This window comes from Melopsittacus undulatus, chromosome 5, assembly GCF_012275295.1.
Source record: "Melopsittacus undulatus isolate bMelUnd1 chromosome 5, bMelUnd1.mat.Z, whole genome shotgun sequence".
Classification (NCBI taxonomy): domain Eukaryota; kingdom Metazoa; phylum Chordata; class Aves; order Psittaciformes; family Psittaculidae; genus Melopsittacus; species Melopsittacus undulatus.
This window is the reverse complement of record NC_047531.1, coordinates 444,741-459,547: the sequence shown is the minus strand read 5'-3', so window position 1 is coordinate 459,547 and position 14,807 is coordinate 444,741. Positions and strand designations below refer to the sequence as shown.

Below are 14,807 nucleotides of genomic sequence, written 5' to 3'. Positions count from 1 at the left end.
ACAAAGGTGGCAGGCAGCTGGGGGCCTTGGTTTTGTTGTACATGGTATTCCAGCCCAGGATCAGCACTGTAAACCATCCCTAGGCCAAGTGCCACTGGCTCGGTCAGTGGTAGAAAGCAGTTGTCACTGTGGTCACTGCTGCACAGATTCATTTCTGGGGGGGTTTCCTGGTGTCAAGCTTGATGTGGTTGCCCCAGGGATCTGCTGGTACAGTCTGATTACACAGGGTTTGGCAGGGAATGTAACAGCCTTGACTGGGCTGCCTGGGTCATTGGCTAAGTGTGGGTCCCATCAGAGCATGCTCTAGGTCAGCCAAATGGCAAACATCCAGGGACAAGCACTTCCAGTGTGGAAAACAAAGCTCCTGAAGGTTTCTGAGCCTGTTGGCCAAGGAACCTCACAGCAATTCCTGGTGTGGCACAACGTGACTCTGTAACCCTTCCGTGTGTCCCTGACAAGCAGGGAGCTGTGTTCAGGAGTGGTTGGGGTGGAAGGGGTTGGGGTTGGAGCAGTGTTTGGGGGCACCAATGCTTGAAACAACTTTGGGAAGAGAATGGCACAGAACGAGTGCAGAAATGAGGTGAGGACAGAAGATCCCTCAATGGGAGACAGAGCTCAGCCAACTGCAGGGGAGTCACCTCTAGACCTGTGTAAGAGCTGTCCGTCCCATCGTCAGAGAGGTCCTCAGGTCACTGGGAAGAGCAGAACACACACTGGAAGCTGAAGCCAGGCAGATTGCTATCAGAAACTGGTCCAGATTTTATTAGTGGGGAAAGCAGTTAACTCCTAGAGCAAACCCTGAGGAGAACAGTGACTGCTGTTCACAGCTCTGGACCAAACAGCTTCTTTAGGCTGATGTTTGCTCCAGAGCTGATGCCAAGTGCGTTTTGTCCATCTCAGCTCTGCCATTCTTCCTCCTGCAGTTCCGGTACAAGAGGCGTGTGTACACCCAGACTCTGCTGGATGACAAGCAGTTTGCCAAGCTCCATACGAAGGTAAGGCTGGAGGCCAGCCTGTAAAGCACTGGTGGTGTTTGGCGGCTGGTGGTGGCCTGTGGCAGAGGGGATGCTGGTTTGGGGATGCTCTGGTCCTCCCTGCTCTGCCAGGCTCCTGAGGGATGATGGTGCTTGCTGGACCTGGGGTGGTGTGGGACAGGCCCTGGCTGCAGCACCCATCACAGGGAGGGACTCAAAGCTGGACTGGGCTCTGTGGGAGAGCCAGGGGTCCATGGGGTGGGGGGCAGAGGAACAGGAGGCTGCTGAAGAGGAGCTTTGTTCCCTGGTGTGGAGAGCACAATGTGCACATTGGGAGCACACCTTCCCTCCCACCCTGGAGGCTGCAGCACACCTCTGCTCACACACTGCTCCTGGCTTCAACCCATGGGGCTGGGGGAGGGTTTCATGGGTGGGACCCACAAGTGAAGGAGGAAGTGCTGTGGGTCTGCTGCAGCCCCCACATGTCACAGGCAGCAGTTGAGGTGTGTGTCAAGTGCAGGCACTGGATGGACCATCCGGGTGTTTGGAGAGCAGAAGTGGTGCTTTGGATGCAGGGGTGTTTTCTAGAGGAGGGATGTGCCAAAGGCACCAGCACTGCAGCCAGGGACATCCTGGTTGGCACAGTGGAGGGTCAGGGATGCTGATGGGACCAGGTCTTGAGTGTGTGTTGGCTGGATGCCTTCTCGCATTGCTTCTCCCCTTGCATTGTGGTTGTCTCCAGTGTCATTTCTTGCTTCAGAGACAGAGATCAGTGACTGTGGAGAGGCCTGGAACCATCAGGTTTGTGCTGCGACTGATAACTGTGCCTTGTGATGGCAAGTGGCCCTGTGGAGACATTGCTGGTTCCTGGGAGGCCAGGGCCATGGCAGCTGTGAGGCAGGAGGATGGAGCTGGACTTGGTGGGTGTCACTGGAACTGCTGGTGGCATGAGGACATTACAGACTCATCACACTGGGTTGGGGCAAGGACCAGTGGTGTGGAGATGCTGATGGGGTTGGACCTCATGTAGAGGGCTTGTAAATGTTCAGTGAACAGGTACAGCAGCAAGAGCTGAGCAAGGAGGAGCCACAGGGTAGAGCAGAAGGGAGGAAAACTTCCCAAAGGTGAAAATCACTTGGAGAAGGAAGCGAACATCAAGGCATTCCAGGAGCCCCCAGATGGTCTGTGCCCTCCTGTCCCTCCAGCAGGTAAAGGGGAGGTGAACTCCCCTGTGAGGACCAGGGCTTGTGAAAAAGACACCTGGAGAGGGGCTTGGGACAAGGGATGTAGGGACAGGCCAAGGGGAATGGCTTGAACCTGCCCAAGAGAGGGGAGACTGAGCTGAGCTCTGAGGCAGAAGCTGTTCCCTGTGAGGGTGCTGAGGCACAGGGTGCCCAGAGAAGCTGTGGCTGCCCCATCCCTGGCAGTGCTCAAGGCCAGGTTGGACACAGGGGCTTGGAGCAGCTGCTCCAGTGGAAGGGTTGGAGCTGGGTGAGCCTTAAGCTCTGTTCCAACACAAACCAGTCTGGATGCTGTGGAAGGTGAAAATCTCCGTGGGAAGCAGCAGATTCTGCCTCCGGTTTGCAGAGCTGCAGAAACAAGAAACAAAATGGGTTCAGGTTTGAGTCACAAAGACTGGAGTCACGAGGCTTCCGTCTGTGGCATAAGAATATCCAGGCAGCAGATCTGGAAAGCTCTCAGCATCTTCCTGGCGCCAGGAAGCGTGAATCATGGTTCTCCTGAGCCCCACCAGCTGCAGCCTGGGAAGGGAGGGCTGGAGGCACCGGCCTCAGGGGGACCCGTGCAGCAGCAGCCAAGGGGTTCCCCACACGTGTGCAGGAGCCTTGAATGCACTGTGTTAAATACTCACTTAACCCAATGCTTTAACTTCCACTTAAAACCCAATTCCCTTCATGTTGTTCCTTTAGTTTACATCATCTGGCATTGGGTGTGCTCCTGCTTCTGCCTTTGTCTCCATCAGAAGGGTGCTGACCTGTGGCTCCTTTGGCTGGGGTGTCCCCAGCCTGTGGGCTCCGCAGTGCTTTGGGCACTTAGAGGAGCCCTCACCCCGCTGGGGCTACCCCTGCACATGGGGTACAAGCAGGAGACATGCTGGGTTGGAGTGATGCTGGTGCTGAGCATCACTGTGATGTACCTGCCCAGCACAGACCGATGCTGCTGTACTGGGAGAGGGTGGGAGCAGACGATGTCTGTGCAGGATCCTGCCCCATGGCTTGAGGGAAGGAGGAGTCAGAGAATGGAGGGACAAGGGCTCTTCTTTGGGATGGCAGAGAGGAAATGAGCAAGAGACCCTGAGTGAAGAGCATGGAGCTGCTTCTGCCTCTGCTGAGCTGCCTCCACTGAGCAACACTGGGAGAGGGGGCAGAGAACATTCACAGGGTCATGGAAAGGTTTGTGTTGAAGGGACCTTAAAGCTCCTCCAGCTCCAACCCCTGCCACGGGCAGGGACCCCTTCCACTGGAGCAGCTGCTCCAAGCCCCTGTGTCCAACCTGGCCTTGAACACTGCCAGGGATGGGGCAGCCACAGCTTCTCTGGGCACCCTGTGTCAGTGCCTCAGCACCCTCACAGGGAACAGCTTCTGCCTAAGAGCTCAGCTCAATCCACCCTCTCACCATGGCACTGACCCCATGGACGGATGCTGTGGGACTGTAGGGCTGGTGGCAGGTTAGGAGCAGGGGCTCATTCCCATGTTGAACATGGTGGGAAGGTGTCTCTGGCTCCTCCAGCACTGCAGCCATGTCCACACCTGTACCTGCTCACATCGGCTCAGCTCTGCAGGAGTTCCTGCTGCCATCTGTGAGTTCGTGGCTGGTGTTTTCCTCTGGAGCAGATGCACAAGGTGATGTCCCTGTGGAGGGTTCGCTCCGCACCTGAGGCCTCCCTTTTACTTGTAGTGATGCTGATATCTTGGGCAGGGAGATGCTGTTTTCTGGGAGATGCCATAAGTTAAAGGGCTGTGAAGGATTAGCCCGAAAGGATGGTGAGACTGCTCCTGAGGCTGTGGCATGTGTGAAATCCTTAGGCCTAGGGCTGATGGCCTCCTGTGAATGAGAGTGAAGTATGACACTGTTCAGAGCTGACTGTGGTAGGATGCACTGCTTGAATCTTCTCATGACCTTGAAGTCTGATTCTTTACTGCCACTAGAAAAGGCAGACAGATAAACCCCTCCTTTGTTGGGTGCCAGGGAACGTGCTCTGAGAAGTGAGGAAGCTGGTTCTTGTGTTGCTGGCTGTACCAAGTGAGTTGTAAACCCAGTCAGTCGGCCTCAGCCCCTGTGCCTCCTGGGACCCACAGGCTGTGACAGCTCTTACGGGTGCTTTCCTCATTGAATTCAGACTGTTCAGAAATAGGAGTGCAAAACCTATATGTTGGGAAGCAGCAATCCCATTGTGCCGAGACACAACATCCCTGGTGTTTACCAGATGTGCAAGAAGGACATCGTGTTACCAAGAGACTTGGCATGTTCCCACCTGGGAAAGGTGCTGTAGGTGATGGGCAGGATGGAGTCAGCAGTGCTGGCCATGGACAGTGAGCCCTTGTGATGTGAGCTACCCATACAGGAGAGCAGCACCCTGGTGTGGGCTGGGGTGTGGGCAGGGGCTACAGGCAGCCCCTGGGTGACAAAGCAACAAGGAAGTGTGACCCTGGCAGACAACACCTGCAGTGTGACTGTCACCAGCTTTCCTGTTGGGGCTGGTGTGTGCGGAGGGGGCAGTGACCCTTCTCTGAGGGGCAATGGGATGTGGTGCAAGTCATGGCTCTGAGCTGGGTGAGGGCAGCGAACACCACGACCATGGTGGTGCAGGGAGGAGGCAGCAGAAAGGATGGCACAGGCTGGGAAGGCCTTGGGAAGAGATGGGCTCTGGAGCTGGATGTGGGAGCAGCCACCCATGCTGGCACCATGTGTGCTGGCACCATGTGTGTGATGGGGGAATGGAGGGGCTGTGCTTCCCAGGCCAGAGGAGGGGTTTGTGTTGGCTGAAGTTAATCAAGCCTTGGGGATGAAACACAGGGGTCTCTTGCTGCTTGCTGGTTGCACTGCCATAGGTGTCATGTCATCTGTGTCCTGGGCCCTGTCTATGGCAAGAAACACAAAGAACCATGGAATCACAGGGTGGTTTGGGTTGGAAGGGACCTTAAAGCTCCTCCAGTTTCCCCCTATCCAAATAGATGGTTTGACTTTCCTGTGGGACTGATGAGTGTCTGTTTGCTGCTGTCACACAGGGTCCAGGGAGGGTGAGGAACCCCTGTGCTGGTGTCCTGCTTTCTCCCCATAGTGTCAGGTCTGAGGACTGCAGCAAGCCCTGAATGTGGGCCCAAGCTGTGTGTCCATAGCTGATGGCTAGCTCCGAGTGATGGGAAGGGATGTTTGTTCTGTGTGATCATTAACTGGGTAAATCTCTGGCCTTTGTTAATGATTTCTGAAGCACTGCTGTGGATCTGGGCTGAGACCTTGGGAAGCTGAATGAACCTTCTCTGTTCTTCAGCTGGAAATGCAGGGTAGGCATTGATTTCCCCCGAAGGGAAATTCCATGCACAGACACACTCATGCGTGCCTGGTGCACAGGACACTGGTGACAAACATGTACACAGGAGAATGCAGCTCCCAGAGCGAGGATGCCTCTCTGCATCCTCCTTTGGTCATGTACTTGCTCTTCAGCTCCCTTTCTGAAGGGTACCATTAAAAGCTGACACAATGCATCAGCTTCCTGATGTCAAGAACTGCTCTCAGTTCCCGAGCACTGGGAACCCAGGAATGCATGTGAGCAGAGTGTTGCTGGGTGCTGCTGGGCAGGATGTGAATGAGAGGCACTGGCAGACCCTCAGGAGCAGAAGTTTGGTTACTGCCTGCGATGTGTCTGGTCTCAGAGCTCAGAACTGCTCTGAGCCACTCTTGCATCTGCCAAGGTGCAGTGTTCGGCTGTGTCTTGGTCCCTGGAGTCCCCAGGAATCATGGAATCAGTTTGGGTTGGAAGGGACCTTAAAGCTCCTCCAGCTCCAACCCCTGCCACAGGCAGGGACCCCTTCCACTGGAGCAGCTGCTCCAAGCCCCTGTGTCCAACCTGGCCTTGAGCACTGCCAAGTCCAAACCATTCCATGATTCTAGGGGGTGTGAACCTTGTACCTGAATGTGTGTTTGGTTTTGTGTGTTACCTCTAGTGTCCCCGTGGCACCTGCATCCTGCAGGTAGCCAGGGCGAGGGGCCAGGCACTGCATGGCTGCAGTGGGATTCTGTCAGTGCAGGGCTCTGCTTCAGCTCATGGGCTCTGCTGGGATGGGGCAGTGTGGCAGGTCCTACTCAAAGAGCTCTATAATACTAGATATGTGACCTGGCTGCTCTATAACATGCCTCTGTAATGTTAGATATGTGACTTGGCTGCTCTATGGCATGGCTCTGTAATGCTGGACACACAACCTGCTGCTTTATAACATGGCTCCATGATGCTCCAAGCTTTGGGATATGCAGGCTCCTCTGCAGAGCTGCTTCTAGAAGTATGAAGCTTTCCTCTTAGAAAATGAAATCTTGAGGAGATAAAATATGCAAGGTAATGTGTGATGGCATTTGGGACAGGAGGCCTCTGAGAAGAACCAGGCAGGTCTCTGCATCCCATTTGGTGTTTTCAGATTTATCTTTCTTCTGTTTTCCACTCTTCAAAGAGATATTGGAAGTGAAGCACTTGGGAATTCGTTTTTCTCCGTAAAATATAGGATTTTTCTGTGTCAAATCAGGGGAAAATGTTGAAAACGGTTTATGTTCCCTGTGTGAAGTCACTCTGTGCACGCGGTGTCTGCGCAGGAGATCCCAGCGCCAGAGCAGCTCCTGAGCCTTGGCTGCAGCTCCAAGCCCTTCCCACAGGCTTCCCTCAGCATCTCTGCTGTGTCAGACCCTGTCCCAGAGCTGCTGCCAGCTCCGAGTGAATAAACCCAAACCCAACCAGCTCACAGCCAAACCTCCCCGGGTAAGGCATGTGCTGGTGCTCACACACGGTGCTTGCCCAAGTGTCTGCCTGGCACAGCTGCAGGAAAGCAATGCAGGGATGTGTTCAAGTGCAGCTCCAGGACAGGAGAAGGGGCAAACCACAGTGTGCAACAGCCATGCAGGCTCACAGCAGGGTCCTGTGGCACCCGGTCCCCTCAGAACACACAGGTTTAGTGTTGGGCAGGAGACAGCAGTGACACCGAGCACACAGCCCAGTTCCACGTGCTGGTGCAGCAGCTGTACCCATTGCACCATACAGCAATGGTTGGTGTTGGAGCAGTTTGGGTTCTTCAGGTGTGGTTTAGGTTCTGCAGTGGGTGACAGGCCCATGAGATGAGTTTGCGACACAAGCACTGGACCCGATGCTGCAGCAGGATGTGCTACAGCTGGGATGCAGCTCAGCACCATCCACAGCCAGTGCCACACTGCACCATGGACAAACACGTCCAGTTACACGTGTGTTGGTGTGCCTGCTGTGTATGAACTCAAAGTGCTTTAGCAGGGGCTTTGCCCTGGGACAGAGCAGGGTGGCAGTCCCTGATGGTTTCCATGGGGTGATCCTGCATTCCCAGTCTTGAGGAGAGCAATAGTAGGATCATGTCCATTGTGTATTCACTGCCCTGGCTCCTGGTGGGTGCTGCCCCATTATTTTTCATAGAACCACAGCGTGGTTTGGGTTGGAAGGGACCTTAAAGCTCCTCCAGCTCCAACCCCTGCCACGGGCAGGGACCCCTTCCACTGGAGCAGCTGCTCCAAGCCCCTGTGTCCAACCTGGCCTTGAGCACTGCCAGGGATGGGGCAACCACAGAGTCTCCTGAATGGGGATATTCCTCTGGTGGTTTCTTGGTGTCAGGCTGTTAACCTGTGGTGTGTGTTTCCCTGGGCTTCCCTGGCTGCAGGCAAACCTGAAGAAGTTCATGGAGTATGTGCAGATGCTGAATGTGGACAAGGTCTGCAGGCTGCTGGAGAAGGGACTGGACCCCAACTTTCATGATCCGGATACTGGAGGTGAGACTGGCTGCTGCAGAGAGGGGGGGGACAGAAGAGGGTTAGGGGAGAAAGGATCTGGGGGGGTCACAGTGGGGACTTGGGGGGCAGTTGTTCTTGAGGGGGTGAACAAATGATGTGTTATGGTCTGCAGTGTAAAGTTTGGAACATAGGGATGGGAGTGGAATTTCTCAGTGTGTCTTCTTATGATGCTGGGTCTTGGGAGCATGGAGTTACAGAAGGCTCTTGGCAGGAGATGGTGTGTGTGTGTGTGTGTAGGACTCAGAGCTTGGGGATACAGCACACAGTGACAGCTTTGCTGGGATGCTGGGGGGATGAGGCTGCCTCTGGGCCAGGGTGGATGCGATTGGCTGCCCGAGGATCTCTTCATGAAACCATCAGAAGGTTCCAGAAGTGCTTTGGGGGTCAAGAAAATAAAGTCTTGGCCTCTGGTTTCCTCATCTTACTTTTCTCTGTCTGAGCAAATCTCCCCCCATGAAGCCGGTCACTGGTGCTGGCTTCTGGGGTTCCTGCAGGCTCCTGGCTGTAAGAGTGAGACCCCAGCACTGCCAGGGCAGGGAGGAGGGAGCTCTGCCCATCTCCTCTGCTGCAGAGTCTTGTTCTGAGCCAGGGGGTTCTGCTTCTGTTCCTGTTTGAAAGCGATGCAGCTGATCAGTGTTTACCATGGAGCTGAAGCCTGTGCGTGAGCCACGGGCACGTTTCCAGCCCTGGAGCGGGCTCCAAGCTGTTTCTGGTTCAGTGGGATGGTTTCTTGGGCTGTTTCTGGAGCACCGGCCACCTCTGTACTCGGATATGTGGTGTGTCCAGCCCATGCCTCAGCCCCGAGGTCAGGCAGCAATGTGTGGTGCTGTTCACAGTTAACCTCTTATCCCCTTGGATAATGCAGCTGCAGACAGGCTCCCTCTGGGAATGGCTCTTGCCAGCTCCTGGGCTGGAAGGTGAAAGCTGGTGCAGCCAAACTCTGGCAAGGACCATTTGAACAGTGCCCAGGAACACTCACACTGTTCATTTGCTGCTGTAGTTGGTCTGGCTGAACCCACTGGTGTCCTGATGAACAGCTGCTCATATGGAAAACAGGTGATAGGCTGAAAGTGTGGTCCCTGTCTGCCCCGGAGCATCCCCAGGCAGCTCAGCTCCATGAGGCTTCCAGTTTTGCCCAAGCCCTTATGAGTATTTTGAGGATCTGTCCTTACAAAGGGTGTTCTCCACTCCCCTGAGCTGATGCAGCTTTTAGGGCACATTCCATTGCAGAGTTCAGTGTGCTGCTTGGAAAGATGCTGTGAGTTTTGGATCTGATGTGTTTGAACCCAGGCATCACTTCACAGGAGGGAAATGGCTCTTAGGAGTATACTGAGAGACTGTGTTAAATATAGAGGGGGAGAAGGAAAAACACAACCCAAACAGTTGTTTGGATCCAATTCAGAACCAAGGGCAAACCCAGAGTGGATGTGATGAGATGTGCAGTGTTGGAGCAGACATGTCCTGAACACCCTCTCTGGACTGCTTGTGCACACCCACGTCACTACTGCTTTACAAGTTCTGTGAGCAGGAAAGGATGACATAAATCTGCTGTTCAGTATTCAGGGCTCCAGGAACTTGAGACCAGATGGAGCTATTGTCCCACCAACCTGACCTGTCCCTCGCAGGATGCTCTTCACCCCCTATGTGTGTGTGCTCACTAAGCAAATCCCAACGTGTTTTCCAGACAGCCATCAATCCTCCAGGGATCAGGGGATCCGTTTTCCTCCTTCCTCTGGCTAATCACCCTGTTTCCAATTCCCATCTCATTTATCTGTGTGCTTCAGCTTCCAGCTGTCCTTACACTTTATCTTCTACATTAAAGAGCACTTTAGTACCTGGTGTGTCTTCACATGGAGGTATTTATACACGGTAATCAAGTCAGCATTCTGTCCTCCTTGCCTTAATTAAAGAGAGGCCAAACTCTACCAGTCTCCTATTTGAAGGTATTTTCTCCAGCTTTGCCATCATTTCTGTGGTTTAGTTGTCACTATTCCATTCTGAAGAGGTTTTTAACAGTGTAGGTACAAGCCTGTGCCACTCACAGCTCTTCCTGCAGATCCCTGTGATTGGGAGGATGGGGGTGAATGTGTGGCTCTGGATGGGACCCCACATTATGTCCTGCTGTGTCCTACCCCCACCTTAACATGGGGTGACTTGGCCTGTGTTGGTTGAATGAAGTGAACCACAGAGTAGTTCCTTGCTTGGGAGCTTCCAGAGAAGGGCAATGGAGCTGGAGCAGGGCCTGGAGCACAAGAGATGGGGAAGGGCTGAGGGAGCTGTGGGGTTCAGATGGAGAAGAGAAGGCTCAGGGGGGACCTGATGGCTCCCTCCAAGTGCCTGCAGGAGGCTGGAGCCAGGAGGGGCTGGGCTCTGCTCCCAAGGAACAAGGGATGGGACAAGAGGAACCAGCCTCAAGCTGCACCAGGGCAGGTTTAGATGGAGCTGAGGAACAATTCCTGCCCCACAGGGTGCTCAGGCATTGGAACAGGCTGCCCAGGGCAGGGCTGCAGGCACCGGCCCTGCAAGGGTTCACACACCATGGAGATGAGGCCTCAGTGCCATGGGGCAGGGGTGGCCTTGGCAGGGCTGGGAATGGTTGGAATGGATGAGCTTAAAGGGAATCAATCCCCAGGTTGATTCCATGGTGTGACTTTTCAGAGGTTGTTTTTCCTCCTGCTTGTTCCCAGCTGGATGATGGAAGGGCATCGGGTGCTGCTTCCCCCAGCATTGCTGACCCACAGCGTGGCCCCCAGCCTGGAACCCTGACCCCCCATAGAACCCTGACCACAGGGAGTACCTGCTGCAGCACATCCCTCCTAACCTGGAGCATCTCAAATGCATCCTGCAGGATCTCTGTATCTTCTTGTTCCTTATTCTGGGATTGCCCAGCCCTGCTTGCACCTCGAGCTCTTCCTTGTGGCATCTACTGATGTATCAGAGATGTGCATTCTCTTCAGGATAATTAGGATCTCAACAGAGTCAGGTCCAGCACCTGAAGAGCCTCTTCATCACCCTCGTGGTTGCCACATTCCCCAGTGATCGCTCCTAGTGCTGCTCTTCACAGGGATTTTTGATCACTGGGATGTGTCTGACTGATGTTTTACACCCCCCGTTTTAATGCCATGTAGGATGCAGCCAAGCGTGAGCCTCGCATCAGCACAGCTATCTGCATCCATCAGACTCTTAATTTACCGAGGAAGATCTAGTTACTGTAAAGCCTGATAGAGCAATATTAATAACATGAGTGTTCTTTATTAAATTCCAAACCAGTTTTCCCAGGGTCAGTGTCACTGTTTGACCTGTAGCTTCAGGGACCATTTTACTTGCCCCTTTTTGAACGTTGGCCTGACACTGATTTCCTTCTGGCCTTTTGGAATGCCCTAACACTTCAAAACCTATGAAAGCTGAACTCTTCTTGCACCAGGAAGATCTTTAGGGAGAAGAGAAGGAGCAGGATACCCATCATTCACTAGGTGCAAACAATTCAGTCCACCTCAGGTAGCTCATGTCAAACATCCTTGTTTGGTCATGGGAAGGAAACCAGTTTATTTCCACAGCAGCAAAGGGAAAGTCAGTGATTCTGCTGCCTGTATTTGCAGTCAGACACTCGCTGCTGGTGACTGACCGGCTTGCACAGGGCTGGGACATCACCGTGGCATGATCAGATTTAAACCACTCTCTGATCATCGTTTGCTAGGCCAAAGGTGCATTTCTTCACTTCAATGTCCTTTGTTGTGCTGTTACTCTTCATTTTGCAATGCCCAGTTCATATTGAGCCCTCTCTGTTTCATCATGTCCTGTTGCTGGGTTGTCTCTGTCCCCTCAGCACTCACCTGTGAGCAGCATGTGCCATTGGGTGTCCTCTGCTTTATGGAGCGGGAGCTGTTGGTCACACAGAAATTGTACTTTAGGACTTCCCAGTCACATTGTACTTTTAGTTTTAAACCTCCTACATTACCTGTGATCCATTTTCTCATCCACTTCCCTTAGGAAGCATCAAATACTCACCTGGCTATCTGGGACTTTCTTCTTTCAGTGTCATTCCTAGTTGACTTGATAGCAGTCAGGTATTTAGCAGGGTTTTATTCCTTACACTGAGATCCAAAGCAGCATTCCCTTATGTTTCAGTGAACAGGATCTATAGAAAAGGGATCATTTTTCTCCTTTTCATAAAATGAGGATGTATTTTATGCTTGCTGGATGGGACACCCAGAACCCTCCTTCCAGATGAAGTTGCCCCAGGAGTGATTTGTGTGACTCTGAGATGAACACTCAGAAGTTAGTGCTATTGTTTTAAGTTAGTGATCTGAAGCATCATCTTATGAAGGACCTTTTCACTTCCTCATCCACAGACATTCAGAGCCCGGCTCTGACTCATCAGTGGTCCTACAGGAGATGATGAGGTTGTATTTTAAACTCTCCTCCTTGCCCACTCACGTAGCAGCCAGTGACTGTAATGACACTTTCTCACTCTCATAACAAGTGCCTGCTATGCTCTAGGCTGGGGTGATTCTCTGCAATTGTACTGCCAATTACACCACCGCTCTTCGAGCTGTAAGAGCAGTTGAGGTCTTCTTGTTCCCTAGCATTCTGCAATGGGCAAAGAGGAAGACAAGGAATCCTCCTCTCAGTCTTTGTCAGATGGATTTAATCACATCTGACACTGCACTGAGGCTGTGCTTCCCTCTTTGGAACCATTTCATCTGTGTTCTTAGGTTAACCTCTTCCCCATGTCTCTGCCCATTTCTCAGCCACCATCATTATCTCACTCAGTGAAGTGGGGTTCCCTGAGGATCCCCCCGGATGGGCTGGTGTTCCCCAGTCCAATGTTCTTGGGTTTGCTCCCATCACGTGGCTGGTGAGTCACTTCCAGTGGGTTTTGCCTGATGCCTCCTCTTGCTTGTAGGACTGATGGGATCTCTGGTGTGAGCACATGGACTTTCTGTCCTTCAGCTTTCCTTCATGTCCTCATGCCCTTTAGCAAATTTCTGCCCTTTAATGTCACAGGCTCATCCAGTGCTAAAGACAATTCATGGGCTCTCTGACTGTGTTCAGACATGGAACGACAAGCATGTGGTTCCCCTCCTTTGGCTACACTTGCAGTGTGGGGTGAAGGGCACCCAGACATGCTCCAGCAGCCAGCCCTGCACTGGGCATCTCATGCTGAGGAGTCCAAGACATGAGCATGGACCTGGCAGGGTTGGTGTGGGGCTGGCAGCAGAACTGCCTCTGGCCATGGCTGCAGGGCTGAGTGGGCTCGGATGGGTCCTGGCTGGTGTGGCCATGTCCATCTGCTCCAGGTGAGCTCAGCTCTGCTCCTCCGGCTCATCCACCAGCTCTCCACAGATGTGGTGGGACCTCACATATCACACCTGTGTGTGCAGGCTGAGCCCTGTCTCCTGTGGTTCAGCTCGAGGGGGAGAGTCACTGGTTTTCTCTCATGCTTTGAACAGTCTTTCTTGTGATGCTTTCCAGCCTGAGCCTCTCATGAATCTTGGTATAAAAAGAGCTGATGGTCTCACTGGGAGCAGACAGAAATCACAACATAAAAGAGATTTGTCTATTTTTGGTGACTATTTCCCTTTTGACCATACCAGTAGTGGATGCAGAGATAGACCAGGAAAGCAAGCTATGCCAAGCTCCCTTCTTCATCCATCTTTGATGTTCCCATTTCGTTCTGTTGTGGATGTGGGTGTTTGTGCAGTGACTGTTTGCTCCCCCAGTTGGGTTCCTCACAGAGATGCTGATCATGGTTGTTTCTCCTGTTCTGTTGCCCATCTTGATGCTCTGCTCTCCTGCTTTCTCTGTCTCCCCTGTTCCCTCCCTGCAGATCCTTGTCCCTGGGCTACCTCGTGGGCTGGCTCCTGAGCCCAGCTGTCCAGCTCTCCTCCCGTAAGTGTTCATACCTCAGATGCTGCACAGCACTGCAGTTTGCTCTTCTGATTCACATCCGTCATTTACCACCAGCTCACACTTCATACACAGGACTGGTTCTTCCCTGCATAGTGCATCCAGCCTGCCATAGCTCTTCCACACACGCATAGAGTCATAGCATCATAGAAGGAACCTTAGAGGTCCTCCAGCTCCAGCCCCCTGCCATGGACAGGGACACTTTCCACTAGAGCAGGTTGCTCCAAACCCCATCCAGCCTGGCCTTGTGCAGCTGGAATAGATCCATGTCTGGAAAGAGAAACCGTATTCCCTATGAGGCTCCTCTTTGGCAGTCCTGATCTCAGGGACGTGTTATTGAACTGGAATTTACTGAAAGCTGATGAAAGCTGAGGAGGGAGGGACCCTGTGTGGTGGAGCAGGAGAGCAGCACTGATCTGGTGACAGCCTGAGCAGGCAGTCACACTGGCACAGCGTGCTGCTGCTGTGCTGTGCCTGCTCCTGGGTGATGAAGAGGGCTCCTCATGGGGCTGCCTCTGTCATTGCTGTGTGCTTGGGGGGCCCTTGCTGATAGTGATGGGACCTAAAGACTCCTTAAACAAGGACTCTTCCAGATAGACTCCAAAGGACAGGGGCCCTGTGCCCATCTCTGGTGCTGTTTATTGTTTCATCACCAATAGGACTGCTTTGGATATATAGCTGAGATAGAATCATAGAGTTGTAGAATGGTTTGGGTTAAAGGGACCTTGCAGCTCATCCAGTTCCAATCCCCTGCCACAGGCAGGGACACCTTCCACTGGAGCAGGGTGCTCTAAGCCAGCACCTCAGCACCCTCACAGGGAACAGCTTCTGCCTTAGATCTAACCTGAACTTGCCCTGTTTCAGTGTGAGATCCTGGGTCTGGAGACGCTG

General features: G+C 53.2%; 1 protein-coding gene across 1 annotated transcript in view; it reads left to right on the top strand.

Moving 5' to 3' along the window:
* SHANK3 (SH3 and multiple ankyrin repeat domains 3) overlaps window positions 1-14,807 on the top strand; it is a 288,859-nt gene that overhangs the window by 21,204 nt on the left and 252,848 nt on the right. Inside the window, exons 3-4 of the mRNA XM_034063065.1 lie at window positions 924-995; window positions 7,877-7,985. Of these exons, the coding sequence (XP_033918956.1) occupies window positions 924-995; window positions 7,877-7,985 (181 nt within the window). The remainder of the gene's footprint in view (window positions 1-923; window positions 996-7,876; window positions 7,986-14,807) is intronic.